The sequence below is a fragment of the Cucurbitaria berberidis genome (assembly GCF_010015615.1).
Source record: "Cucurbitaria berberidis CBS 394.84 unplaced genomic scaffold K460scaffold_1, whole genome shotgun sequence".
Classification (NCBI taxonomy): domain Eukaryota; kingdom Fungi; phylum Ascomycota; class Dothideomycetes; order Pleosporales; family Cucurbitariaceae; genus Cucurbitaria; species Cucurbitaria berberidis.
In genome coordinates this window covers 6,189,803-6,215,786 of record NW_024468935.1, presented here as the reverse complement: position 1 = coordinate 6,215,786, position 25,984 = coordinate 6,189,803, and the positions used below count along the sequence as shown (strand labels likewise).

The following is a 25,984-nucleotide window of genomic DNA, read 5'->3' as shown; positions in this document are numbered from 1 at the left end:
TCGATTGCGGTCGAATGATTTCGACGTGCTCGATGGATTTCGACGTGGTGGAACAGGGTGGCCGTCTACTTGTCGCTCTTTCACCCTGTTTCACCTGCGACTCGTGATCCTTTTCTATCTTGCCCCACATTGGATCGAGGCCTGTCGGACGTTGGCAATGTATTCGACAGGCCCTCTCGACAACCCCCAGAGTCGTCGCCCGTATTCGACGAAAGACGAAAGTGAGCTATTAGGGCAGATTGTGGTGGTGATAGTGGTGGCTGTAGGCTGGTGCTTCCGTATCAGTGCATTACCAACAGCTACATCGAGGGCTATCGAGCTGCTAGGAATTGATCTAGACAAAAGTTCGATTGATGTACTTAAACAGCGATGGAGCGTGTGGTGCTGGAACTGGGTGAGAGTCGACGTAGGGCTGAACATAGGAGAATCACTGGGTTTGGTTGCAACTCGCTCTCTACCAGAGTTTCAATGCCACACTTTGTCGAATGCAGTCGAGTTCCGTCAAATCTGGTGATAAAACTCGAACTATATGGATGATTCATTTAGTAGAGTTTTATATCCACTGCTAGGATGTGGTGGGTTCGTGAGTGTTGGAATGGCGGGCTACTACGTCGTGAGTGGCGGTCCAAAGGCGAACAGAATTCACACCCGTTATACCAGGCCCCTACAACGTCGAACATGATCAAAGCTCGCCAGTAGTATCGACCAACCCGATCGATCATTCCATGAGAGTTCGATGAACGTCGATTGTATGGCGACGAAATTCTCGAGGTGGTGAGGTTTGATACATGGGCTTGGCAGCCGGCGGTGATTGTGTTCCGAGATGAGCTCATGTGTCAACACCACTATGGAACGCCCAACATCCCGCCACCACAAGGAGCACCCTGCTTCCCTTCGAACCGGTAGCTGCAGTTTCTGCAGAGGCTGCATTCATCACAAAGTTAGCCTCCCTCCGTCGAGCGCATGCCTACTGCAACCTCGGGCTTCCCTGCCGTCCTCCGCGACACAACCGTCCGCATGCAACCAACATCGTGGTAGTTGGATACATGCTTATTTCAGGAGCACATAAATATCGCTGGGTCACAAGAATCATCTTACGCGGTCGATGGTAAATATAGAGAGTGTCGTCTGTTCTCAGCAGAGAGCGTCCAGGAGAAGAGGAGATACGTGGAATGTGGACAGGGGTCAAGTGACAGAGAGAGGAAGAGACGTAGGAAGTTAGGTCATATTCAGCTCAACGGATAACGAGATATCATCTAGGACCAGTAACCTTCTAAGCATCCTTCAGCATCGATACGACACCGGCCCAGGTCTCTCGCACAGTGGGTTGAATCTGGTTTGCCGGCAGCGTGAAGCCGTACGTTCCCTTATCGCGGAGCTCATACGTGTACGAGTATGTCGAGTTTCCAGTGACATCCGTGTAGTCAGTCGAGCTGCCAGTCGTGGCGTAGAGAGTAGAGCAGCTAGGTCCAATGGTATACGCGGTTCCAGACACAGCTCGGATGGCAGTCTGGGCACGGGTTGCGATCGAACGGTGCTGCGCATCGTTCTCAGCGCGGAGATTGCAGTCGTAACCGTAAGGCCACAGAATGTATTGTCCGTATGAACTTTTTTCGTAAGCAAGAAGAGCAGGGACGACGTGAGTAGTGAGGACTTACTGGACATCGAGATACAGGCGGATACCGCGAGATGCTCGTAGCGAGTCAACCTGTGTCCTGAGGCCGCGGTTCTCAGGAGCATCACCAGCAGCCTGGCCCTTGTACGTCTCAGAGCAAGGATCCGTAGATGCACCCCCAGGCGCCTCCCACTTATAGGGCCAGTTCCGGTTGATGTCCCGACCGACACAGCTGTTTCCGCTCACTGTCTGTCGATTCTTGCGCCACAGACGATCAGTCGTTTGAGTGTAAACGAAACCATCGGGGTTGACAATGGGCGTGATGTAGAAATCGAACTTGTCCACCAGCGCCTTTACAGAAGCGTCCGAGGCGTACTTGGTGAGGAGTTGCCATGCGAAGTACTCTGGACAAAGTTAGCGTGTGCCTCACGTCCAATTCGTCGTAGGCATACCCGTAGTCACCGACGTAATCCACTCCCTCGCGTGAACGTTGCCGTGGATAATCACCGCAGGCTTCGATCCTTTCCCTCCGCTACCCCAGATGTGGATTCCCGTCAGGACTCGTCCCTGAACCGATGTTCCAACAGTAACAATTTCAGACTGGGTAGTGTAACCAGCTTGTAGATCCCTCAAGAACTGAAGATGGTCGGCATACGGGTGGTACGCAGTGAACCAGCTCTCGCTCGGGACTAGAATCGATCAAAATAAGTTCTCTGAGGATGAGGTCTCAACCCACCGGCATAAGCCGTAACCTCGCCTTCTTCTGCCAGGGCAGCGCCAACATCCTCGTTCAAGACCTGGCTTTCCGACACCAGTGCGGTCAGGGCATCGATGTTATCTGGTGACACGACGACATCGAGTTGCGCGGACCTGCCCGGGTTGAGGACATGAGCGGCCAAGTTTTCAATCTGAGCCTTGACATCATCGGTGGAAGCGACGCGGAGCACCTTGAAGCCGTTGTAATCGACCTTCTTGCCGGCCCTTGGGACGACCGTGCCAAGGGCGGTGGAGAGGAGGAGGGCGGAGGTAAGAATAGATTTCATGATGGTGGAGGTTGCAACGACCAGATGCCAGAGCGGTGTTGTACTTCTGCGACTGGTGCGGAAGGCACTCTTTATGCTTCGCGGTACTCAGGTACCTAAGTAGTCGTAATGTGCCATCTCCCACCTGCCCATCATGTCGACGTCCGGAGCTTCCGGTCTTCATCATCACATGAAATAGGCAGGTACATACCCGTGCTCCCGGTAGATCTGCTGCAAGCACGGGAGATGAACGCTCCAGAGCACTTCCGTAGGCGACCGGAAGGAGATGCTGGGATGTGGATGGTCGTGCAATATATGAAAAGACTTGGCGCGCGGGTTTCAGTATAGGTGCGCGGGATAGGTGGTTGGTCCGGAGAAGGACCGCTAACCGTAGTTAGGCAGGTGGGGTGAAAGCCTGTGGCGGCGGCGGCTTGGCCACGCGATAGGGCCGGATCGAGGCTGGCAAGATGAGGTACGTGATCTCGTGCTCCGACGAGAGTTGACGTGATGTAGAATGGTGATTACCTTTGGCGAAGCGAGGGCATCGTTCAGGAAGGACGATACGTTGAAACAAGCCACGAAATGGCGTTCTTTCGTTGAGAATTGGATAGCAGGTTGGTAGGTTGATGAATAATATTCTGCTCTTTGACATTTCTCATTACACTTCGTTACAGGACGCCACTCATCAGAGCTCCCTCATCGACCGCCTCCTCAGCCCGGTGGGGTTTGCGGTTTCCCAGTTCGTGAGGTTCATAACTTGGACACCTTTTCACTGTTAGACACTGGACTAATAGGTGCGGGCGGAACTTACCCCAACCCTCCAATTCGTCAATAGTAGCACTCTTGATATCATCTGACAAGGTCTCAGTAGCATCCTCAATAAGGACGACCTCATATCCAAGCTTAATCCCGTCAATGCATGTCCCTCGAACACAAGCATTGGTGATAAGACCAGTCACTATGATGGTCTCAATGCTGTGAAGGGTCAATTCGGAGTTCAGCGTAGTGAACTGATGATACTGGTTATCCGCAAATGCCGAGTAAGAGTCCACGGAGTGGTTCTGCGCCTTCTTGATATAGTTTACGGGCGTTCGGTAGCCCTCAAGGTATTGCAATCGTGTCTTTACTCCATCTTCAATCTCCGCGCCCCAGGTTCCAGGGACACAATGATCCGCGAAGACGTTTTGCGTCTCGGTCTTAGTAGGAGTGTCGACGAAGGTGACATTGACACTATCTCCAGGCTTTGCTCCAGAATGTGCAGAAGCGAAGGAGACGTGACCCTTGGGATGCCAGTCTTGAGAAGCGACGATGAAGGGCCACTCATGGTCGTCAAGCAGCTGGTAGACCTTGGGGAGAATGGCGGGGGCTCGAGGGTTTGCAAGCGAACCGTTGATGAAGTCGTTCTGGACATCGATTACGACTAGTGCCGTCCGCTTGTGTAGTTTGCTAGAGAACTGCGCATGCAGTATTAGAAATGGAGGTTGGAGGTGTTATAGTGGGGTAGTTACTGGTACAGCGTGAGCGCTGAGGAGAGCAGCGGCTATGGTGAGGAAAGATGTCAACATGATTGCAGTAGACAACTGGATGACGACAATTACCGAGCGAGTAGTTTAGTGCATGTATAGGCACTTCTCTGCTCTTATACCATTCTAAGAGATCCACTTCTGCGTGCGAAAGCTGGCTGGTAGTACAGTTAGTTATCAACGGTTATCGCAGCGAGGTGTATATTACGATAAGGCTATCTTTTCAAAGTTAGCAATACGGATATTCGCTCCTCGATGGACATTCTAGGTCGTAGTCAGAATCTATGAAAAATTGCGTAAGACTAATATTCATTGGCCAGGTATCGCGCCGCGGGGAATTTATGATATATTCCCGGCCGATTAGCCCCAGAATCCTTTCGAGCCACCATGCGAGTCAGTCGTTGGTCTCCACTCTACAATGATGCATTCTTCCGTATCTGGGATAGAGCCGACTTCGGCTCCCGCTCGACGGGTACAACATGCGTTTTCTCTATGATGCTCGATCGCGCTCTCCTTCGTATCACAGACAATAACATCATCTGCTCATGCGACGTGTGAACGTGCTTGAATTTTCTCCGATACAGTTTCAAATTGTCGTGAGATTAACATAACAGAACGGGCAGCTAACAGCGGAGGAGAGAAGCAACGATTCGTACAGTGACAACTTTTCTTCGATGAAACCACCCAGCCAGTCATTCTCCCGTCTATGCCTCAATACTCTCTCCTTGGTAGACTCATCGCCTGTCTTCCCCATCCCGCCGTCTTACCTCTTTCCTCATCCTCCATATCCGCATCCCACGCATCATCCCCGTCACTCCCATCACTATCATCAACAATAATCTCCACCCTACTCTCCAGCACCATATTCTCCTTGCTCTCACTACTCTCACTCCCAACGCTTTTGCCCATCCGAATGCCTCCTCGCTCGACCTCCTCAACCGCCCGTCGGAGCGCCCTCTCTCGACGCTTCCGGCGAAGGTATCCGAGTTCCAAGAGCACGAGGAAGACGCCGAGGAAGAAGAGGGAGATGCCGACGATGATGCCTGCTTTGGCGCCAGTGCTGAGTATTGCAAACGAGTTGTTGTGACTATCGTGCGACGAGTGCGTTGCTATAGGTACAGGAGGGAAGGTCGTGACTTTACTTGAAGGCCGTGGGGCCCTGGTGGAAGACAAGGTATGCCATGATGCGGAGAGCGGCGTCTGGAATGGCGATGCTTGCGGTGCGAGCGTGAAGGCACGCGTCGTGGTTGATTGAACGATGCAGCTCTGTTGGATTCGGTGAGTGTTGGATCCTATGAGCTACTCCTGATATCACTCACTGTACAATTGGACTCGTGAGCGGCTCGACCAGCGAGACCGACGCCATATACTGCCCAGAATCCGCTTGAGAATAGCATGGCAAGATAGAGCGTAAACGAGTGTGACCTCATGATGTGATAGAAGGTTGTGATGACGGTGCTCGAGCAATCACAAAAGAGCGGAACAGTCTCAGTCTATGTAGCATCGCGCTGGAAAAACAACAACTCTTTAGTGTTGTTATGCATACGGTAGTGCCCCTGCAGTGTCCCTATTACGCGTTGGTTTCTCAAACCCGGTCGTTTTCGCCCTCTGAGTCGTACATGTAGTTTTGCAAGGAGATGCAAGGAACTAGCACCTCATAAAAAATCGGAAAAAGACAATAATATGGACCGAAGTCAAGTGTAAACGTCCTTCAAGAAGACCCAAGCAAGGATTCAAACCATAAAGCACTACAGCTCAATTATTATTGTTGTGGGTGCACTGGAGTGTCGACATGAGACATGCCCCTCCCGTCCCGCTATTAAACACGCACAGCATCTGCAGTGTAACACACGCCGTCGAAACCGCTGCCGAGCAACAAAACGATATCGGCCAAGACACACGTACACACTGAAATAAGAAAAGCTCTACACTCTAATCGACACTCGGAGCGACCTGGGCAGCCCAGCCCACGTCTCCAGTACATTGATTATGCAGAACCCGTCTCCCGTGGTAGAGTGCTAGTAGCCTTGATGATAAGCTCGTTATCCACACTCAAATAGCTCTTAATCGCACAGCGCAGGCCATCGTAAGGCGGGCCAAGGAGGCAGGTGAGATAAGAAGAAGGCTCGTACGGGTCATTTGCCGTGATGGGGATGCTACCGCTGAGATGGTAGATGCTGGGAAAATAATCAGCATAAATCCTATTTCCTTAAAAGACAGGTAGTAATGAACAAGGCACGACACGAGATTAACATACCGATTCTCGTCCTCCATCCGCACGCGAACCATATCCAGGACAAAACTCAACTCCGGCCGTCGATCACCCAGATCCGTATATTCACCCATCCGAAATGCGACCATTTCGTCCGCCGGGCTGCCCGTGCACCCCTCATACATGTCTGGAAGTGTGCCGTTTCTCCACGAGGCCTGGCAAGTCAGTGCTAAAGGGGCGGGGGCGGATCCGTCTTCATTGACTGTATAGTTGAGCATGAGGACGTCAAAGTCGATGGTCGAGTTGAAGCGCATGCCGTCGGGCCAGGGGGGGTTGCCGGGGATGCCGGTACCATCGCTCATTATGTGCCTGCGAGGGAAGGTGCGGAGTCAGTGTGTGTACATGTCGCGTAGGCGGTTCGTACTGGATTACCTACATGTGTAGACGGGGAATGAGCCATTGTTCGGCTAGGACGCTGCCATTGGATGCGGAGGCCGAATGGGTTGTCGTGGGTAGGGCAGATACGAGGGCGACGAGGGAAAAGACAAGAGTGATAACATAGGACATAGTAGGTAGGATCGGCGAGCTGTTGAAGTTTGCACAGGTGCTAGCGTCCGACGGCCGACGAGTGGAAAGATACTGGGCTCAGGACGTGTACGAAGCCCGCCAACGTCGAAGTTATATGGTCCAACAGTTACATCGCATAGTATGTCTTCTGCAAGAACAGTGATGTAATGCCAGCAGATTTTGCTGCTTTCTATTGATTTCGGGCTCAAAATTGTGTTCAGCACGTTCTTTCATTTATTCACCTCGTACGGTGCCGTTCAGAAAGTTTGGAGGTTTCGTCATTCCCGGCCGGGCACTATCATGGCGTCCGCTACACCCGTTCATTGTACTTGTGCTTCTGTGCCACGCTCTAGAAGCAAACACGTTAGCTATGCAGCGCAGAACTATCTGTTAGAGATAACATACCCGCGACGGATAGGTCCTTTCCTGGCCAAGCCATGACGACCATATTGACTGCCAGGCAACAATAGAGTGATGCTACACAGTTTACGGGCCTAGCGTTGGACCTTGAATGTCAGCGTCAGGATTGGAGCTCAACCGCACCGTCACTTTGTACAAAATTAGCAAGCGAGCGGGTACCTCCTTGACCTGCCGATAGTAGGCTGCTAAGCCCAATAAATTGGATTCGATGTCGCAATGAAGATATCGAATGCGGCATACTCCACTTTTCCCTGAATGCCATCTGGTATGTGGTCGTGTGTGGAGCCCTATCGGAGCCCATGAATGCATGGCCATGATCAGCTCATCGTCCGATGTAGTGGCAATCAAATCAACCCAAACGCCAACGATCCGAGTCCGGTGTCCTCGCGTGTCACTTCCCTCATGTCACCTCAATCCCCTTCCGACTCCTCAACGCCATCTTCGCCATCTCTTTCAGATCCCAACCGCCTTTCACCGTCTTCACGTCCGGTATGTGCTCACCCGAGTTGATAACATGCACTTTCATCTTGGGATGGAACTTGAGTCCACTCAGCAGCTTCGGCGTAACAAGAAAGTATTGGCTTGTGCGCTCCTGGCACGCAATGTCCACCATACGTTCGTGCACCATGCGCTCGTTACGCGGATCCATGCCTTGGTTGATTTCATCGACAACGCGGAACGGCGATTGTGCGAGGTCTTGTAGCGCCATGAGGTAGAATATTGTTGAGACGGCACGCTCACCACCAGACTGACGGTGAGAGTTTAGGACGGAGAGGGTTTCCCCTTCGCTGTCGGATCTGTTAGCGGGTGCTCATGTGAAAGAGTGCATGACTTACCGGAAGCGGACTGAAATCTGGATCGACCAGTTGTCAAAGTCCTCTTCGTCCTTGTACACCGCGACCTCACCGGCGCACCCAATCTGCTGAAAGTTGTGCGCAAAGGCATCACTGATCTTGCGAATGAGAGCATCGAGTTCGGGCTCCCACTGCTCACGAATCTCCGAGATTTGCTGTTTTGCGTTCTCAAGCTCCGTGGAATGTTGCTCTAGCTTCTCTTTGGTTTTGTTCATCTCTTCTTCGCGCTTCTCATAAGCCTTGATCGCTCCAGGATTGCCTTCGGCCATCATTTCAAGCCGAGCACTGACAGCCTCAACCTCTTGTTCGAGAGCCTCAAGAGAGGGCAGCTCGCGGTATTCTCGAATGATACCCTTTTCTTCCTCCGTCAGGCTCTCGATGTCTTGCTGCGTACTCTTGACCATTCGCTCGTATTCGAGTCGAAGGTTCCGATTGCGTCGATCAAGGTCTTGGATCTCGGTTTGCTTCCTTTGAAGCTTTTGCAGGATATCACTGTTCTCACGCTTGAGTGCGTTCAACTCCGACTTGGCTTCGATCAAGCGTATCTCGGCTTCTACAAGCGACTCATGCAATATGCGTAGTTGCGTTACCGCTTTCTGGTCTTGACTTAGCATGAAGATAAGTACCATATAGTCGAGCCACTTACCGCATAACCGAGCGTCGACGTGGCGAGCTTCAGCGAAAGGCCTCGAGACCTAGCCTTGATGGCCCGTATACGCTCGTTCGTCTCTGCATTCTGTTTCATCAAGGAGTCCAACTGAGCCTGCTTTTGAGCTGTATACTGTTAGGAATAATAATTGCCTCAAAGACTACAACACGCACCAATCTTGCCAGGCAGAGCGTCCCACTCAGCAACGGCCTTCTGCATACGAGCTTGTTCTGCTTGAACCTCGTCCTAGCATACTATCAGCAATGAATCTCAGTCTAGAATGGTAGGTAGCTCACTCTTTCTGTTTTGCGGTCCTGGATCTCCTGCTGAAGATCTGCTATCTCTTTCTTAGAGATATCGTGGTTCTCCCGCAATTCTACACCCTCTTGTTGCAGCTCCTTGAGCTTCTCGTCCAGTTGCCGCTTCTCTTCTGTGTTGACCGGCTGATCAATGAACCATTGGGCTTTTCTGAGCTGGGTAACAGAGGTTGAAGACGCATTGTTGTACTCCCTACGTACAGTGATCTTATAAATGTCCCTGCCACTGACCCACTTCCTGATCCTACTGCTCGTGACGGAGGTATGCTGCTCTTCAGAGATGGGCTTGGACGCGAAGGCTATCTGGTGCAGCTGCACGTTATCGCAAAGCATAGCTAGGACAGCATCGGGTCCTTTAATGTAGTCGAGCATATAGCCCTCAAAACCGTACCTTGGCAAGTCTTCCGTTGCAATGGGCGACTGGTAATCGGATAGTGGCTTTGGTGAGGTCCGCAAATGAATGTCGTGGAGGCCAAGCCCGCCGCTCTCAAGCTTGCCGAGAAGACGGTTTGACAAAAGCTTTTGATCATCTCCGTTGGTGCAAGTAATGGCAATGAAATCGCCCTTTCTCAGCTGGCTTTCAACGGCGTCTGCGTACCGGGGATTTGTAAGGGAGCACTCCAGGATAGGCGGCCCAAGGACATCCCCTTTCAGAGAAAGAGAATCTCTGTTCGACTTAATCCAGTTCCAGGCCTTTACCGTATCGCGAGACATTTTTGCCAGCGCACTGGCTTGCTGTCCACTCTGCGTATCAAGTTGCTGTCGCTGGGCTAGAACGCCTTGTTTCTCTTCATTCATTCCATGAGCCCGGGAACGTATGCGCTCGTGTGCATCTCGCTTCTCTACGAGCCGGGTCGATGCAGCGGAGATCTGGGTACGTAAATCTGTCTTGCGTTGCTCGTAGGTTTCCGCGTCATAATCCACGGGTTGCTCCTGTCTTTGTCGCTCGAGTCTTGCAATGTCCCCGTTAATACGGAGGACATCTTTTTCGCGTGCTTTTTTGGAATGCACTTCTCCCTTGACCTGATCTGCACCGTCCGAGACTGCCTCCTTGTCTTTTTCAATCTTCGCCAGGAGCTTGTCAGCTTGCGTCTTGATCATATCGACACGGTTCTTGCGGAGCTTCACGACCTGCTCGATCTGATTTCGGTAAGTCTCCACCTCGGCCTCGGCCTGACGCACTGGCTCTACGTCGGCATTGATTTGATCGAGCTCCCGTCTCGCTGTTCGCAAGTCCTCTTTCGCGCGGCTGAGATCGTCCTTGCGCAAGCGGATTTCGATGATGGGTTTGACCTTCTTCAAGCACTTTGACTTCTGTAACAAGCCCTCACGCTGGTGGAAGCGTTCGACATCATCCCTAGTCGAGTTCTGCTGTTTCTCTAGCCTCTCTAGATGAGTTCTCTCGTTCTGTTGCTTCGTCTCGAGCCCCTTCTCCTCTGTACGGAGTAGCTTCAGCTGATCGTGCCATTGCACCATGTGAGGAGGTGCTGCAGCGCGCTGGGTTTCCCTCAAGCGATCGACGTCGGACATTTTGGCAAACTCCACAACTCGGTCTTGAGGCAGAAACTGACATAGATTATCAATCTGAATTGAGAAGCCCCTGGCCATTGATGTGACGGCATTCTGGGCGACGCGCTTCCCGTTGAGGAGGAAGAATGACTTGTTATCTTCTTTGCGGATGGTACGTTGGACGATCGGGTTCTTGCCATTGCCTGGGCCGGCGGCGAGTTCAATTTCGATTTCTGCTTCCGAGGCGCCATGCTTGACGAAAGCGCCGAGCTCTTTGGCTCTACCGAGATGCTCACTCCCCCATCCCAAGCCCAAGCAGATGGCACACACAAGCGTACTCTTGCCCGTGCCATTAGGCCCAATCACCATGTTCAAGCTGGGGCCCAGATGGAATTCCGCAGCCGTGTACGTGACAAAATTCTTGAGCTTGACCCTTACGAGTGAACCTGGCTGAAACACGTCTTCAGCATATGCACCGTTCGTCGAGACGGGGCTATCGGACGCGTCGCGGGCATGGCGAGCGCGCTTGCTGCCTACGGATGCGGAGGAGGGTTGGTCGGATTGTTCGTCTTCGTCGTCGCTAGTGGCGAGAGCAGGCCGCTTTCGCCTGTTCTGTAGGATGCCGGGCATCGTCGCGGTGGGTGTCGCTGTCTCAAGCGTAGACCTCCAGTTCGAGGGGGGATGTGGCGCGAAGGGCACGGACGAGATAGCGCAGTCAGGTGAGACCGTGATAACGTGGAGAAGTTGACTCAGCACCCTGGTAGTAATAAACCACAGCTCGTCCACTATAAAGCAATCGCATTTCATTTCCTACTAATACACGCTATGTTTAGCAACGCAAGGTAACGCGCTCCTTCACCCGGACTGACGTATGCTTAGCCCCAACGCCAAATCTATCAAACCAGCGCAAAACGATAACATCGTGCCCTATTCCAGTAACCGTCGCTTCAGTTGTCCGCCTCATTACTCGTTTCAAACCAAAAAATTCAAGTGTTTCAAATGATCCCTGCATGGTATGTGAAGGGTAGGGAAGGGTAAGGAAAAGCCAACGCAACCAGTGCTGTGGCGCAGAACGGATCAAAGTACTCTAGAAGATGGTACCGAAACTCTCATCGACGGTGGGCAGTGGCTTTCTTGGACTTGAAGGCTTGCCATTCTCGTCGGCCGTCTTCTTGTGACGGAAGGTGACTGCAATGCGATTAGCGATGGACTGCAATCTCAAGGGGCATTGCACTTACAGCCAACAAATAGACCCTTGCCCATCTGATCATTGCGGTCCTGCATGGCCTCCAAGGCAGCCTGCTTTTCATGCACTTCCTTGTACTTGGCCATATCAGCCTCGCTGCCAAAGTCGTCAAAGTACCCGGCGTCAGTCTCGCTATCTAGCTCTGGGACGAATGGGGCCTTGTTGTCTCTCAATTTGGTCCAGTCGACCTCAGCAAAATACTGGTGTGCGTGAATCTCAGAGATGCCGCGGAAGCGCGATGTTTTCGATGCTACAAGTCGTGTGATAAGATCCCAAGTCCGCTTCGATAGGAAGTAGGACGGATCTTCGTAGACGGGCTTGCGTAGCACCTTCTTCCACTGCTTCAGATTCTGCCAGGTCTCATCCACTGTGGCACCAGCGAACGGTGGGTAGCCGGCCAGGGCTTCAAATAGCATGCATCCCAGGCTCCAATAGTCAACGGTGAAGTCGTACTCGTCGCCCTTTAGCACCTCGGGAGCCATGTAGTCTGGGCTTCCGACGATGCTCTTTGCGTAGTTCACGTCTCGTTCGCGAAGGGAACGGTAGTTATCTCGACGCTGGGCTGCCGATCGCTCTTCGATAGGACGTCCAAATGGCGCGATTACGTCGCTGACCGACGCTAGCTTGACGCGCATTGATTCAATCTTTGCGGGTGCAAGTATACCTGCTGCCAGACCAAAGTCGGTCAACTTGACGTGTCCTGTGCTGTCGATCAAGAAGTTCTCCGGCTTCAAATCACGATGAATATATCCAAGCTGGTGTAGAGAGTCGACGCAGGAGAACATTTCGGCAATGTAGAAGCGCGCATGTCGGTTGTGCAGTACGCCAGTGTTGTTGAGCAACGTGCGGAAGTCGCCTCCGGGGACGTATTCCTAGCTTTGTTAGACTTGTTGGTCGCCAAGGTGTATGAGAGGGGAAATACCATGGCAAGGTAAATGCTCTTGTCATCCTGAAAAGCATACAACAGGCGGGTGAGCCATTCGCTCTTAGCGGAGGTCAAAATGTCGCGCTCAGTCAAGACGTGGCGAACCTCGTCCAGCTTGAATAACAACTTCTTGCTCATGACCTTCAACGCGCACACTTCGCGCGTATCCTTCTTCTGGGCCAAGTAAACCTGTCCATAGCCTCCCTGGCCAACCTGCGTCAGAATCTGGAAATCACCCTGCCTTAGTCGAGTACGTCGCTTGCGCAGGTTGGCTCGCTCGCGACCCAGGTACTGTGTGAGGGCGTCATTGTACTCTGCTGCTTGTGTTGCAGGGGGAAGAGGATTCTGAGCCTTGAATTGAGAAAGACGGTTCTGACGCGTGTGCACGTAGGTGAGGAGATCGTAGTAGTAGTCGAGGAAGTCTGCACATTTGTTAGTCATGTCGAGCAATGGCTATGGACCAACTACTCACACAGCTGAGTCACGTTGGCAAGACGCTTGACTGCTGGCTTCCTGGCCTTCTCCAGCTCCTCGGCCGAGAGACGCTGCGGGCCGTGTAGATACCGCGTCGATTGCTCTGCCTCGCGCGTCCGGTATGGGTCTTGGCGCGATTGTGCGGCTTGGGTAAGATGGCCAGGTTCCTTCTGCAGGCCTAGACGGCTACTTGGTGGCGTGTTCTCCTTGTTCGACCTGCGTGGAGGGCCTCCTGAAGTTAGCGTGGTGAGGTCGTGGGAAGAGTAGTCGACGTCATCTCCGGTCTGCAACTTTGCTTTGTTGGGCGAGGTGGGTGTCCCGGGTTTCGACTTGGAGGGAGAGCCGATGGTCGGCAACAGTCTCATGGCATTCTCGAAAACATGAGGTAGATCGAAGGCGCCCGGCGGCTGGTGGGATTTGCTTGGGCTGCCTTGGGGCGTCTGCTGTGGGCTGGTGAAGCCCTCTTGAGGCGTGCCTGGTCGATCCATGTCGCTGCCGCGAGTATGGAGTGGTGGAGGAGGAACGGGCAGCTGAAAGCCATCTCCATTCGACTCTGTCATGTTGTTCATGTTGGGCGCGACTGGGAATGAACGACTGCGGGGCAGCAGCTGGCGCTGCGAGGAGAGTGGGAAGAGCGAGGCAGTAGAGCGACCAGAACAAGCACAAGCAATTGCCTAGAAAGCGACTGGAATATTTTTTTTTCAGGGTCGAGCGACTGCAGGTGTCAAGTAGCATGCAAGATGCAGCCGTTGTCCAGTTTGTTGATCTGCGGGGTGGTTGTGTTTTGGGCTAGGGCTGCTCCGGGCAACGAATCATTCCAAGCTTGCGTCAAGAGTGGGTCCATTCTCAGCTTCAACAGGATGGTTATTTGACAACAACATGTCTTTGTACATATCTCCGTATCCTCGTTATAAATATCTACAGATCCAACTTCAGCTAGCCAATGCACCCAATATTACGCACTATGTGCACCCACGCCTTAACGCCCACGCCCGCAGAAACGCCCATGACGGGCCGTGACAAGGCCAAACAATGATATCATAGCTCGTGACTGCCGCTTCGCCCATGCAGAACCGTGGCAAAAGTATGCTAAGAGGTCGTTATTTCATATCTCGTCAGAAACAGTCGCTTGTGTGATGCAGTCCCGTTCTCTCTCTACCCAAAATCTACATGTGAGAAAAGTCGCCTCGAAGTTCGTTGGCAAGCAGCTCCTGGAACGCCTGCCCACCACGCGAGATGGCATTGAGCAACGCTGGATGGTATCGCGACGGCTCAATTAGCAGCTTCCGGCACATCGGACAGGTGACCTTATTCTTGTGCGTTTTGCAAGTGTCAAACTAGCGTCTGGTTAGGAAATATCCAATCATGTCGAGTTTCCGCACATACCCATTGAAAGATGCAGAACTCCCCAAAAACATGGCCACAAGGCAGCTCTACAGCCACTTCTTCTTCCTCGGACAGCTGCACTTGTGTCCTCGAATAGTCCTTCTGGCAAATGTCACAGGATTTGGATGTCTCTTCTGGAAGGTTGCCCGGCAGGCGGCGGGGAAGCTTGTCCTTCAAGTCCTGGATCTGTCGGGGAGTGGCAATGTTAGGATCAAAATGTTGGTGGTGGCCCATGAATCGTGGCCGCACCTCTCTCGGCCGATGCCTCATACGGTTTGATGGTGGCGCACGAGCAGCGGCTTCCTCGGCATCAGACGACGTGCTCGATTGTGGCATGTCAAAAGAATATCTGTCGAAACTGCGGCGGTTCGATGTTCTTGGAGAGATGCTTCGATCTGAGCGGCGGCCCTGCGCGGTAAGGAACAATGACGAGCGCCGTTCTGTCGTATTGTATGGTCGACTATTGGGCTGGTATGGCTCTTGTTGTGGTGCTCTCCGGTTAGGCGACTGGACATGGCGAGGCAGATCTGGGGGCCCACCGTTGGGCCCTCGTACGGGTTCCTGGCCAAAGTAATGTGGAGGTGGACCTGGTCCCATTGTCGAGTAATGCTGCCGTCGAGGAAATGGAGTCTGACCTGTTGGGGGCGACAAGGGCGCTTCGTAGCCAGTAGGATATGAAGGAAAGAAAGGCTGAGGCCCGCGGAGCAAGGGATGTTCAGGCCTGGAGTAGAGGTCGCCAGCATCAGGAGGCCCACCCAAGTCGACACGCGGGTAATTCGATCCGTTTCGGAAAGCTGGAGGTGGTCTTGGATGTGCCGGAAGGAACGGATACATGCGAGGAGGATAGTACATTTGCTGGCTACCGTCGAGCGGATAAGGTGAACGTCCTTGTGCGGCCTGATTACTGAATGGCACGGTCGAGGCATCGGGGAACTGAGACATGGCTGGGTTGCTGCTGGAGCCGTACGGAGCCTCGTATGGCAGAGGTGTGAATGATTGTGGAAATGGGAGTGCATGTGCTGAGAGAAGCGGGGCAGACAACTCTGGACCTTGGGCTCCGGGACCTGTCGAAATTGAACCCCATAAAGGCGTGCTGTAATTTGACTCGGCCATGTGCGCTTTGTTGGAGTCGATGTTTGAATCTCCCTCTGCCACGCACGGTTTGCTGACGTCTACTCCGTGCGTAGTAGAACGTCAGTCTAGACTTGGTGGGGGTCAAGCTCGCTGAAGTATCGAGGCTGAAGTGCTCTAAAGGAGCCGTGGTCTTTGGGTTCTGGTAGTCGTTACTCGAGCTTTGTACAGCAGTAGAAGAAGGCTCTATGGGTCATTCGTAGAGCGGTCGGGGCCTTGGGTGTAGGGTAGCAAGTGCGGGCGGTGAAAGGGTTGGTTCTGGTGATTCACAGGCTCAGCAACGAGCCGCAGAGGCAAGACAGTGGCTAGAGAGCAAAGACGACGAGCAGAGGAAGGGGTCTGTTGGTCGGTGAGGAAGTGGGAGACGGGCGGCATAAAGGTGAGGGGTTAAACAGTGTTAGCTCGAGGATCGGGATGTTACGTTGGCACCGTGGATGGATGGTGGAGGGCGGCCACGCAGTGATGGGAAAGAAGAGTGGAGGCGGGCTGGTAAAGCGAGCGAGCGAGCAAAGTCAGCTGCTGTCCGCTTGACTCGCAGCGATTAATCTAATCATGGCCTGTGGTTCGGGAGCGGGCTCCCTCTGGTCAAGGACGGCTGCGCGCAAGGAGCGGACGCACTGGCGGCAACCTGATGCCGCAGCGTCATGCTCCAGGGCGTCACGCTGAGCGAGGAGCGAGCGGGCGAGTGCAGCAACTTAGTAGACCGTCGTCTCTTGTACGCCCTCTCGACTCCGGAGCGTCCAAAACGACGAGGGCTATACTTACTGGCCAATGCCTTGGGCTCAGCGCCCTACCGATGACGGCGACCCGGACGGAAGTGCTGAGCCAAGGACGACAGTCTAGGTACGAGGTATGTTTCACTCAACAGGGTGGGCGTCCTGTGCCAAGCGCGGATGTGTGATCAACCACCATCTAACAGGCATTCATTCTATGAGCACCATGTCCTGAAGACAGTCGGTTCAGGACGCAGTCGGAGATGTCCAGTAGCCGCGGGAGCCATGCAGCCTGCCGTCAGTCAAGGGAGGATACAGATACATCCATTCCCATACATCCATGGGGGCAGCGAGAAGTAGAGAGACAGTGTGGCTAGCCAGAGCGGTGCAACTAACTCTGAGCAACGGGAGTCGCGGATTCTAGAGGGCCGACACAAGAGGAGAGCGGGATACAAGAGCAGCCGAGCAGCGGTTTCGAAAGGGTGGAGTGGTCATGGAGACGCGTTCTCGTCTTGGACTATTTTGAACTGCTGGGCGTGGGCGTGGGCGGAAAAGGACCGGGACAAGCTCGGAAGCACGGCCCCGGCTTTTTTTCGTGGAGACACTGGCAGTCTCCAAACTTTTGACCCGTCGCCCCTACGACTTGTGCTTTTTTGTTCAATTGAGTGCCTCACCGCCAATTGCGCGTCCCCATTCCCTCCCTCCATAACCCACTGCACCACCTTTCTCTCCCAAGGCCACCATGTTCCGCGCGCGGAGCTTCGTTCGGGCTGCCGAGGCCGGGGCAGTACCGTCACTGGCACATGCGAAGGCGAACCCCTCCCTCACCTGCGCCCGCAGTACACGCTCGCTCTCCACCTTCAACCGCCAGCCGAGCAGATACACGCCATTGAAGACACAGACTCTCTTCCAAACCCGCCAGTTCAGCTTCACCAGCAGCATGGCCAACACGCGAACCGAGAGCGATGCCTTTGGCGACATCACGGTGCCCGCAGACAAGTACTGGGGAGCCCAGACGGAGCGCTCGCTGGAGAACTTCAAGATAAACCAGCCCCAGGACCGCATGCCGCCGCCAATCGTGCGCGCGTTTGGCATCCTCAAGGGCGCGGCGGCCACGGTCAACATCAAGTATGGGCTGGGTACGGCATCTCTGGGACGCTCCACGCTATCTTACTAACCACCACCAGACCCGAAGCTGGGAAAGGCTATTCAGCAGGCCGCTGAGGAGGTTGCCTCCCTCAAGCTTATCGACCACTTTCCCCTCGTCGTCTGGCAGACGGGCTCTGGCACGCAGTCCAACATGAACGCCAACGAAGTCATCTCCAATCGCGCCATTGAGATCCTCGGCGGGACAATGGGCTCCAAGAAGCCTGTCCACCCCAACGATCACGTCAACATGTCCGCCTCGTCAAACGATACCTTCCCGACCGTCATGCACATTGCCGCCGTTCTCGACTTCGAGGAGTCCCTCCTCCCCGCCCTGGCCAGCCTGCGAGACGCCCTGAAGAAGAAGAGCGAGCAGTGGGAGAGCCTCATCAAGATTGGCAGGACACATTTGCAGGATGCTACACCCCTGACACTGGGCCAGGAGTTTTCAGGCTACGTGCAGCAGCTAGACTTTGGCATCGAGCGGATAAAGACGTCTCTCCCGCGCTTGAAGATGCTGGCTCAGGGTGGAACGGCTGTCGGAACTGGAATCAACACCTTCAAGGGCTTTGCAGAGGACATTGCTTCGGAAGTCAGCAAGATGACCGGCCACGAATTCATCACCGCACCGAACAAGTTTGAGGCCCTGGCTGCTCACGATGCCGTCGTCGAAGCGCATGGCCAGCTCAACACCCTCGCCACATCCCTCTTCAAGATCGCCCAGGATATTCGCTTCCTCGGATCTGGCCCACGATGCGGTCTCGGCGAGCTCAAGCTCCCCGAAAACGAGCCCGGCTCCTCCATCATGCCCGGCAAGGTCAACCCCACCCAGTGCGAGTCTTTGACCATGGTCTGCGCGCAGGTCTTTGGTAACCACGTCGCTACTACTTTTGCAGGCTCCCAGGGTAACTTCGAGCTGAACGTCTTCAAGCCCGTCATGATCCGCAACCTGCTCCACAGCTCCCGTCTGCTCGCGGACGCCATGACGAGTTTCGAGAAGAACCTTGTAGCAGGTCTCGAGGCCGACGAGAAGCGCATTAGCTCGATAATGAGCGAAAGGTAAGTCGTGCTCAGCAATCTTCTACCAGGACTTTCTCTAATTAAATACAGTCTAATGTTAGTCACCTGCCTCAACCCCGTCATCGGCTACGATGCCGCCAGCAAGACCGCGAAGCACGCACATAAGAAAGGCCTTACCCTAAAGGAAGCCGCGCTGGAGCTCAAGGTCATCAGCGAAGAGGACTTCGACAAGCACGTCAAGCCCGAGCTGATGATTGCCCCAAAGGCATACCAGCCCAAGTCGTAAACGGATCTAAAAAGTAAAACATGAAAATGTAAATTTTTGTATATAAACAGAGCAAGCCCTTCTTGATTCCGAAAAAAAACGACATGGTCTTTTTGAAGACGATTTGCAGTCATCCCCACGATCTCTACGATTTTTGTGAATCATAGTCGAAGGGTGTACTACATGATGCAGTGCAATATTCAAAGCCGTGGCGCGCTCCACTGCATGCAACTTGTTCAGACACAACATGAAAAGCATGCAACAGTTAAGCTAACCAAATAACTCAGTACTCTTTAGCCAATCCTAAGTACTGCATCTGCGTATTCGCCTTATTCCAAGAAACAAGGTTGGGGGTATCACTAGCAGCTAAAACAACACCATGACACTCCCTCGGTACCCACGAAAAGATCCCAGAACCCCTAATTCCTTGTCCAACCAGAAAACCAAGAACTCCTCGCTTTTTCGCCAACTATGTGCAAGACTGTAAGATGCAAACCGTGTCGGTGACAAAACAATAACATCGCTTCTGCGTATTTACTTCCCTTCGTCTCATTGAGCACCGCACACTTTTACTAATGTACAAGGCCATTCCTAGACCTCCGCTTCACCGTGCTTCAACTCCACACATCACACAGTTCCCAGAATGCGACTACGGGTTATGGAGGTTCGGGCCCATGTACCTAGCAGTCGCTTGAATTTGCGCAGCCGTCAAGTCTTGCGTTGTGGGGGCGTGGAGCTGCGGCGCCGACAGGGACTGGCTTGACGACAGGGTGAATCTCCCAGGAACGGAGAACGTGTCAAGGGGCGGGTCGGAAAAGGAGCTTCTGGGGAACGTATGTTGGGATGTGGTAGGGGATTGCAGCTGGGCTGTTTGTTGTGCGCTCTGCTGAGGGCTTTGTTGCTGGGACCGCCGAGAGCTTTGCTGGAACTGTTGGAACTGGAGTTGCTGCTGGTACTCCTGGTGGTTTTGCTGTTGGACGTGCTGAACGTTTTGCTGCTGGAACTGCTGACTAAGTCGCGGATTGCTCCGCTGGAGGGTTGGTTGCTGGTACTCCTGGAGGATTTGTTCTTGGGCCTGCTGGGGACTCTGTTGCTGGAAACGCGGGTCATTTTGTTGTTGCAACTGCTGCGGGTATTGTTGTTGAATTTGTGGTGAGCTCTGTTGCGGGGATTGCTTTAAATTTGAAGGTGCCTTGGCCTTTCTTGCAGGGACACTATTAGACGCGGCAAGGGCAGACTGCTGCTGTGGGTTAGATGCCATCAGTGGGCTCAAGCTTGTTCGTGGCGAGGGATAAGCAGCCGTTGTTGCTGGGTTTGCAAGTTGTGGAAATTTGTTGACAAGCTGTTCGACTATTAGCTGAGTATCGTCGCATGGCACCGAGAAACCTTACCGTAGTGTAAGCAGAGGCGTCATTATCAACCTGGTGCTTGACCTGCTCAACCTCCTGCTTGGTCTGCTCGACCTCCTTCTTCACCCGCTCGACATCCTGCTCTATTGAGTGAACCCTCTGCTTCATGTCCTTCTTTAGGTCGGCCTTGGTGCCACTGAATTGGGTTCGACACCAGCTCTGTAGTCCATTGAACTGTGCACTCGTCACATATTCACCAAGCACTGGCTGAGGATTCGCTTCTATTCTCTCCAGGCGTCGCCGAATGTTACGGAGATCGGTGTCGTTTGTTTCGCGGTTTGAGGTTAAGGTATCGACCTCGTTCTGGAGACTCTTGAATTGTTCTGTTTTTGCCAATTTGGCCGCGAATGCTGACGGCGCTGCCTTGGTTGCAGATTCGAGATCAGCTACAAGTCCATTTAGAAGGTCGAATGCTGCCGACAAGGCCTCAATCGCTGCCTTGGATGCTTCACTTGCAGATTCGAGATCAGTCATGCGCTCCTTGACCGCTGCGAGTGTTGCCGATGAGGCTTCAGCCACCATTTCTGCTGCCTTTGTCGCGCCCTCAAGGTCAGTGACACGTTGTCCCAATACATCGAGCACACCAGTTGTCTTCTCCTCGATTGCATCCGCTCTCTTCTCTATGCGTGATTCTAAAGACGCCTCAGCCAAGCTTGATCGGCTCGTTACCTCGTCAATCTGCCCCTTCACCTCAGTCCGGAGATCCTCAAGAGCTTGCTTCCCGGTGTCGATATTGTGCTGTGAATCCTGTTGAGTAGTAGTTAAGACTGTTTGGACTCGATCCTCCAGCTCTTGTCGAAGCTCAGGGAACAGAACATCCCGGATTGCTAGAGCCACGCCCGAGACTTCGTCGACACGGCTGTCGAGCAATTCGGTCTTATGTTGTCGCACCTCGACTTCCTGCTCGATTTGGCGACGAAGATCGGTAACCATGGCGGGCATGGGTTGTTGGTCGTCTTTCAACGCTCTGATATCGGACGCCATGGACTGCATAGTCGCAAGTGCTCCGTCAAGGCGGGCACTCATAGCTGCTTTCTCTACATCATGTTGCTCTTTCATTTCTTTGATGCGCTCATCATATTTCTTTTCCAAGTCCGCCTGCACCTTCATGATGCGCTCGTCCCAACCATCGATTATTTCGCGTTGAACTTCGGTCTTTGCTTTTATTTTTTGGATTTTCTTTTGGTGACACTTAAGATGTTCTACATTTCGTTTACCCGCCTCATACGACCAATAGATCTTTTGCTCCCTAGTGTGGTTACACGAAGATTGAGTAGACGATGTTTGGGTAGGCGAAGAATGCGCAGGACTCTTAGCGGTTTCACTCGGTGGATCAACCTTCTTGAGAATGGCTTCCTCGAGTCTCTCCAACTGGTTATGGTGTGAGGATACTTGCAGGGCATGCTTGTCGAAAGACTCCTGGAGAGCAGTAACCTTGCCATCGACTTGTAGGACGTCTGCTTTGACTTTGGCGACATTGTCGGACAACCCGTTGTGCGATACTTGAAGTTCATTCACACTCTCCAAGGTTGGTGTTTCTGCTGCGCGGCGAAGGCGGTCTTTTGAAAGTTCGAGGATTTTCTCATCGTGCAATTTAGTAGTAGACTGCAGTTTGGTAATGTCGGTCCGGAGTGGCACAATGTTCTTTCCCTCGAACTCGTCGAAGCGTTTAGTGATCTTGCTATCCGTTTCGATCCGATGCGTTCCCATCTTCAAAGTGAGGTCACACCTGAGATTTTCCCTATTCTGACCTTCAGCGTTCAGTCTCTCATCGAATTCCGTCTGAGTCGCTCTCATAGTCTCTTTAGCATCTTCAACAGCGTTCAGCCTGTGATCGAATTCCGTCTGAGTCGCTTTCACAGTCTCTTTAGCATCTTCGACGGCTTTCAGCCTGAGATCGAATACCACCCGGGTTGTTCTCATAGTGTCTTTGGTGTTTTTAATATCTTCTCTCACAGGGTCGAGAAGCATGTGCGCGTCGTCTCGCGTGATTGTTCTTCGTAGCAGCTTCGCATTATCTTGACCGAGGATGTCTACTGTCGTTTGCCGCGTAGTGATGTCGGTTATGCGTTCGTCGATATTTTTAATCCGCCTTATCACGTCTTGCGGTGATGCTTCTATGTTGAGGCCCTGCTCAGCCTTTTCAACACGGGTCTCTAGGGCTTCGAGCTTTTGAGATTGCCGCTTGTGCTTCTCTGTGCACTCCTCGCCTGCCTTCAAAAGCTCATTATTGAACCCTGATAAGGAACCAGTCATTCTTTCTTCCAATTTCTCCACTGTCTCATCCAGTGTCTCATGTAATGGCTCGAGTGCCGAGGCCATGGAATCAGCAATCCGTCTTCGTCTAGACTGCCTTGCAAGATTAACGTCTTCGTCATCGCTGCCATTGTGGCTGTCCGATCTCTTCCGCTTGGTATAGTTGCAATCAGACTTCTCCCAAAGGAAAGATTTGAGATCAGTGACGGACGTGGGCGTAGGAGGAAACGCTGTATCCCTAGCCAGGCTTGAGGTTGCTGAGCGAGGAGGGGTTTTGCTGGGTGTGCCGGAGACATCTTGGTTCTCTACTTGTTGTCAGCCATGCCATACGTGTTACTACCTTGGGATCTTGGGACGGGAATTTAACTCACCTGAACAGAGCGACAGTGGTAGCCTGTCTGCTAATCGTGAAGCAGGTGAGAGCTCTTCCGCCTCTCTCGACTGCATGGTTCCTTGGAATGTTGATGAGAAGAATAAAAGCTTTGATCTGCGTGATATCACGCAGACGGTTGCTGCGTCAGAATGCAGATGCTCTACCAGGAGAGGTCGATGGGTAAGTCAAGGTGTTCGAGGTCGAAAAGGACGGTATGTGCTCGAGCATCGCGAAGTGGCCCGGGGTTATGCAAGCGCATACACATACACCGCCAATGTAGCACGGTATGCAGATGCCCCGCAGAGGTGTGTATGGTAGAGCTCTCGTCAGGCACCCTTCAAACTGCAAGCAATTAGGATCTTGTTCACACGATTAGTATGTCGCTGAAAAGCGGCAGTCTTCCCCCTAGCTGGCCAATGCACACAGGGGCTGCCGTCATCGAAAGAGCACCGGCCCATTTCTCATTTCATCAATGTGGCGGCGTCGGCGTGTGTCAAGTGCATAACGGGCAAATCCCCACCAGGAAGATCCCTCGAGACAGGAAACCGGGAGTGAATGCAATTGGCCGAAGAAGATCCTTGCATTCTGAAATGTGGATGCACATAGCGATGGGGTGACAGGTCGTTTGCTGACTGGCGGTCTCACCACGCCTCTAGCCCGGACGAATGAAAGGTCAAGATATGCAAGGACAAGGTAACAGGAACTGCCTTCTCAGTTGTTTTCGTGGAGTAAGGGGAGGCGGAGTTCGAGGGCACAACGATGCATACAGCACAGCGGAAGTGAGCCTTGTCCACAATAAGCCTAGCTAAAACGCGTATTTACTTCGCTAGTTCCAACAAGGCTAAGCGCCTTTGGCGCTTTGGCCTCTCAGACGACTCCTGAGGTCGTAGGTAGCTTTCTCAAAACCACTGCCGCTTCGTATCACTTTGGCGTTTTCCAGCCCAGCGAATGTCCACCTATTTCGTGCCATTTCGTGCCCAGAATATCCAGCCGGTATCTGCACATTGTCGCAGGCATCAGTAGTGTCCAATCCCACGGCGTTTTTGAGTGCATAGTTGTATACATGTACATCGCAGTCTAGCCTATCACGACATCCGGATGGCTTTCCTGCTCCTGTGTCGCGCGGCGACCCCATTTCCTAGCAACCGTCACGCGGACTGAGTGACGTCGAACGCGCCAATCGTGAGAAGCTGCATGGACGAAATCGAGATGGATCGCGGTTGTTGGCGGCGTTAGAGCATCACGACATTCGTGTATGCGTATGCGGCAGTGGCCTATCCGAAGCTATGTATTTACGTCGATCTGCAGGTGCTTGATGTGTGACTCTTCAACAGCAACAGAATGCAGCTTGGGTCTTTGCGAACTTCGGCCCGATATATCACTTAGCAGAGCTCAGATATGAGCGAAGAGAATTGATGACAATAATCTTTACCGTGGCTAGTTAGGCTCCACACCAACTACTTACTGACGAGACGCTGTAGGTCGCGGACAGCTACGCCCCTTATGTACCAGCCTCTTTGGCACCTGAAGGAGCCATTTAATGGCCTTGGGGTTCTACTTCAACGCAGGGCAGCAACCGCAAGACGACGTGTACGCCGGTGTACTTTCATTCGTTCGAGAGAGATACAAAATTACAACGGAATCAACCACGGCTAGCACAAGCTTAGTAAAAGATAGCTAGATCGCATTCATCCACAGAGGAAATCGAGTCCCACATAGGTATACCTCTCCCGCTGTCAACCCACTATAAAATTCTAGCGCCCCTCTCGACGCATCTGGATCAGTTCCAACAAACCACCTCGGAGTTCACATTCGCAACCCACCCGTCCACATCCTCCTCCCACTCCCTCCACGCCCTAACCATCTCATCAACCTCCTCCTTAGTCGCCCCAAGATCTAGGAACTTTTCCCTATGCCCCGCCTGCTCAATCCTACCCACCATGACACCAGCCAGGAATTTTCTCTCCTCTGGTGTAGCTAACGTATGCACACCAGCACCCTTCTTGATCTTTGCCGGGTCGAAGCCGGCCTGTCGCGCCCACACGTGGACGTATGAGCCAGAGCGGTGGTTGGACGGATAGGGACCACTGCCTAAAATCGTGTCTGACCATGCCGCTGGGGCAGATGATGAAGATGGCGATGAGTTGGTAGGTGGCCCATGGATGAACAGCCAGAAGAACTTTAGGAAAACTGCGAACCCAGGTAGCTCTGGATAGTAGCGAAACGGCCAGATCCCCTCGCGACATGCTACAAGGCCACCTTTCTTACACACGCGCCTCATTTCTTTCAATGCCTTGACCGGCTCGGGAATGTGAAGTAGCGTTTGGTTGCAGAAGACTACGTCGAACGTTCCGTCTTGGAACTGCTGCAAGCCTTCCACCACGTTTCCCACCTCGAACTTGACGTTACTTGGCCTGGGATCATGGCTGTTCAAATGCTCCTTGGCCTGATCAATAATCTCGTCCGAGAGGTCGACGCCTATGACTGAGCCCTCTAGCACATATTTTGCGAAACTCGTGGTGATACTGCCGGGCCCACAGCCTACGTCGAGGATATGAAAGTGTGGCTTAAGGTAAGGAAGGAGGAAAGCGCCATCAAGCTCGGCGGTGCGGATCTTGTGGTTCGCAGTGACAGCGTGGTGGTAGCCTTGCTTGTATGAAGAGGGCTGCGACGAAGTCATAGTCACGAAGCTCCCTGGGGGATGTCAGAATATGGCTTTCAACGGATGACACTCTTTAAAGATGCCAATCTTCGTGTTCTCGAGCTATGCAAAAGATAACCGGATGGCTGCCCCAGGTCAGCATTGATGTCATAGGTGATAGTTTCTGCGTTCAGAGTAGCTCTACCCCGCATCTCAACAGCGATAAGTCACTCAGCCGAGCCATATTAAATCATCAAATGTAATGTCGAGCCTGTCTAGAGTCCGATGATCAACCGTAACTACGTCCGAAA

The 25,984-nt window shown here is 52.9% G+C and overlaps 10 protein-coding genes across 10 annotated transcripts; 1 reads left to right on the top strand and 9 right to left on the bottom strand.

Moving 5' to 3' along the window:
* Nucleotides 1-1,101: 1,101 nt before the first annotated feature.
* On the bottom strand, nucleotides 1,102-2,990 carry K460DRAFT_42240 (uncharacterized protein). Its single transcript, XM_040938171.1, has 4 exons — nucleotides 2,352-2,990; nucleotides 2,068-2,304; nucleotides 1,659-2,019; nucleotides 1,102-1,607 (listed from the first exon to the last, which is right to left on the bottom strand). The coding sequence occupies exons 1-4, from the start codon at nucleotides 2,656-2,658 to the stop codon at nucleotides 1,274-1,276; spliced, it is 1,239 nt and encodes a 412-aa protein (XP_040794397.1). The 5' UTR covers nucleotides 2,659-2,990; the 3' UTR covers nucleotides 1,102-1,273.
* Nucleotides 2,991-3,322: 332 nt separating this feature from the next.
* K460DRAFT_401838 (Isochorismatase hydrolase) lies at nucleotides 3,323-4,202 on the bottom strand (the record flags this gene model as incomplete). Its single annotated transcript, XM_040936467.1, has 3 exons — nucleotides 3,323-3,402; nucleotides 3,449-4,091; nucleotides 4,146-4,202. 3 exons carry the CDS (start codon nucleotides 4,200-4,202, stop codon nucleotides 3,323-3,325), a joined length of 780 nt encoding a protein of 259 aa, XP_040794396.1.
* Nucleotides 4,203-4,735: 533 nt separating this feature from the next.
* K460DRAFT_413338 (uncharacterized protein) lies at nucleotides 4,736-5,590 on the bottom strand (the record flags this gene model as incomplete). Its single annotated transcript, XM_040937602.1, has 2 exons — nucleotides 4,736-5,426; nucleotides 5,480-5,590. 2 exons carry the CDS (start codon nucleotides 5,588-5,590, stop codon nucleotides 4,872-4,874), a joined length of 666 nt encoding a protein of 221 aa, XP_040794395.1. The 3' UTR covers nucleotides 4,736-4,871.
* Nucleotides 5,591-6,147: 557 nt separating this feature from the next.
* On the bottom strand, nucleotides 6,148-6,939 carry K460DRAFT_373745 (uncharacterized protein; the record flags this gene model as incomplete). The annotated part of the gene is made up of 3 exons (XM_040934606.1): nucleotides 6,148-6,337; nucleotides 6,418-6,741; nucleotides 6,809-6,939. The coding sequence occupies 3 exons, from the start codon at nucleotides 6,937-6,939 to the stop codon at nucleotides 6,148-6,150; spliced, it is 645 nt and encodes a 214-aa protein (XP_040794394.1).
* Nucleotides 6,940-7,759: 820 nt separating this feature from the next.
* On the bottom strand, nucleotides 7,760-11,318 carry K460DRAFT_401835 (P-loop containing nucleoside triphosphate hydrolase protein; the record flags this gene model as incomplete). The annotated part of the gene is made up of 5 exons (XM_040936466.1): nucleotides 7,760-8,147; nucleotides 8,196-8,809; nucleotides 8,860-8,987; nucleotides 9,036-9,108; nucleotides 9,159-11,318. The coding sequence occupies 5 exons, from the start codon at nucleotides 11,316-11,318 to the stop codon at nucleotides 7,760-7,762; spliced, it is 3,363 nt and encodes a 1,120-aa protein (XP_040794393.1).
* A 222-nt stretch (nucleotides 11,319-11,540) lies between these two features.
* On the bottom strand, nucleotides 11,541-14,113 carry K460DRAFT_299257 (kinase-like protein). The gene is made up of 4 exons (XM_040929793.1): nucleotides 13,332-14,113; nucleotides 12,857-13,281; nucleotides 11,927-12,806; nucleotides 11,541-11,876 (listed from the first exon to the last, which is right to left on the bottom strand). Exons 1-4 carry the CDS (start codon nucleotides 13,900-13,902, stop codon nucleotides 11,776-11,778), a joined length of 1,977 nt encoding a protein of 658 aa, XP_040794392.1. The 5' UTR covers nucleotides 13,903-14,113; the 3' UTR covers nucleotides 11,541-11,775.
* Nucleotides 14,114-14,499: 386 nt separating this feature from the next.
* Nucleotides 14,500-15,832, bottom strand: K460DRAFT_273535 (uncharacterized protein; the record flags this gene model as incomplete). The annotated part of the gene is made up of 2 exons (XM_040927888.1): nucleotides 14,500-14,670; nucleotides 14,720-15,832. 2 exons carry the CDS (start codon nucleotides 15,830-15,832, stop codon nucleotides 14,500-14,502), a joined length of 1,284 nt encoding a protein of 427 aa, XP_040794391.1.
* A 1,473-nt stretch (nucleotides 15,833-17,305) lies between these two features.
* Nucleotides 17,306-19,015, top strand: K460DRAFT_351708 (fumarate hydratase; the record flags this gene model as incomplete). The annotated part of the gene is made up of 3 exons (XM_040931583.1): nucleotides 17,306-17,702; nucleotides 17,751-18,768; nucleotides 18,820-19,015. The coding sequence occupies 3 exons, from the start codon at nucleotides 17,306-17,308 to the stop codon at nucleotides 19,013-19,015; spliced, it is 1,611 nt and encodes a 536-aa protein (XP_040794390.1).
* A 1,182-nt stretch (nucleotides 19,016-20,197) lies between these two features.
* On the bottom strand, nucleotides 20,198-22,967 carry K460DRAFT_42125 (uncharacterized protein). The gene has a single exon (XM_040938128.1). It carries the CDS (start codon nucleotides 22,723-22,725, stop codon nucleotides 20,245-20,247), a length of 2,481 nt encoding a protein of 826 aa, XP_040794389.1. The 5' UTR covers nucleotides 22,726-22,967; the 3' UTR covers nucleotides 20,198-20,244.
* A 1,656-nt stretch (nucleotides 22,968-24,623) lies between these two features.
* K460DRAFT_362576 (S-adenosyl-L-methionine-dependent methyltransferase) lies at nucleotides 24,624-25,883 on the bottom strand. The gene has a single exon (XM_040932668.1). The coding sequence runs from the start codon at nucleotides 25,710-25,712 to the stop codon at nucleotides 24,813-24,815; it is 900 nt and encodes a 299-aa protein (XP_040794388.1). The 5' UTR covers nucleotides 25,713-25,883; the 3' UTR covers nucleotides 24,624-24,812.
* Nucleotides 25,884-25,984: the final 101 nt, after the last annotated feature.

Excerpts from the sequence above, each read along its gene's own strand:
- K460DRAFT_42240 (XM_040938171.1), bottom strand. The coding sequence starts at position 2,658 with ATGAAATCTATTCTTACCTCCGCCCTCCTCCTCTCCACCGCCCTTGGC. Across the intron at positions 2,020-2,067 it reads GATTACGTCGGTGACTACGG|AGTACTTCGCATGGCAACTC; the intron begins GTATGCCTACGA and ends AACTTTGTCCAG. Across the intron at positions 1,608-1,658 it reads CGCCTGTATCTCGATGTCCA|TTCATACGGACAATACATTC; the intron begins GTAAGTCCTCAC and ends TTACGAAAAAAG.
- K460DRAFT_299257 (XM_040929793.1), bottom strand. The coding sequence starts at position 13,902 with ATGAACAACATGACAGAGTCGAATGGAGATGGCTTTCAGCTGCCCGTT. Across the intron at positions 12,807-12,856 it reads AGAGCATTTACCTTGCCATG|GAATACGTCCCCGGAGGCGA; the intron begins GTATTTCCCCTC and ends TAACAAAGCTAG. Across the intron at positions 11,877-11,926 it reads CAAGGGTCTATTTGTTGGCT|TCACCTTCCGTCACAAGAAG; the intron begins GTAAGTGCAATG and ends ATCGCATTGCAG.
- K460DRAFT_42125 (XM_040938128.1), bottom strand. The coding sequence starts at position 22,725 with ATGGCCTCGGCACTCGAGCCATTACATGAGACACTGGATGAGACAGTG.
- K460DRAFT_362576 (XM_040932668.1), bottom strand. The coding sequence starts at position 25,712 with ATGACTTCGTCGCAGCCCTCTTCATACAAGCAAGGCTACCACCACGCT.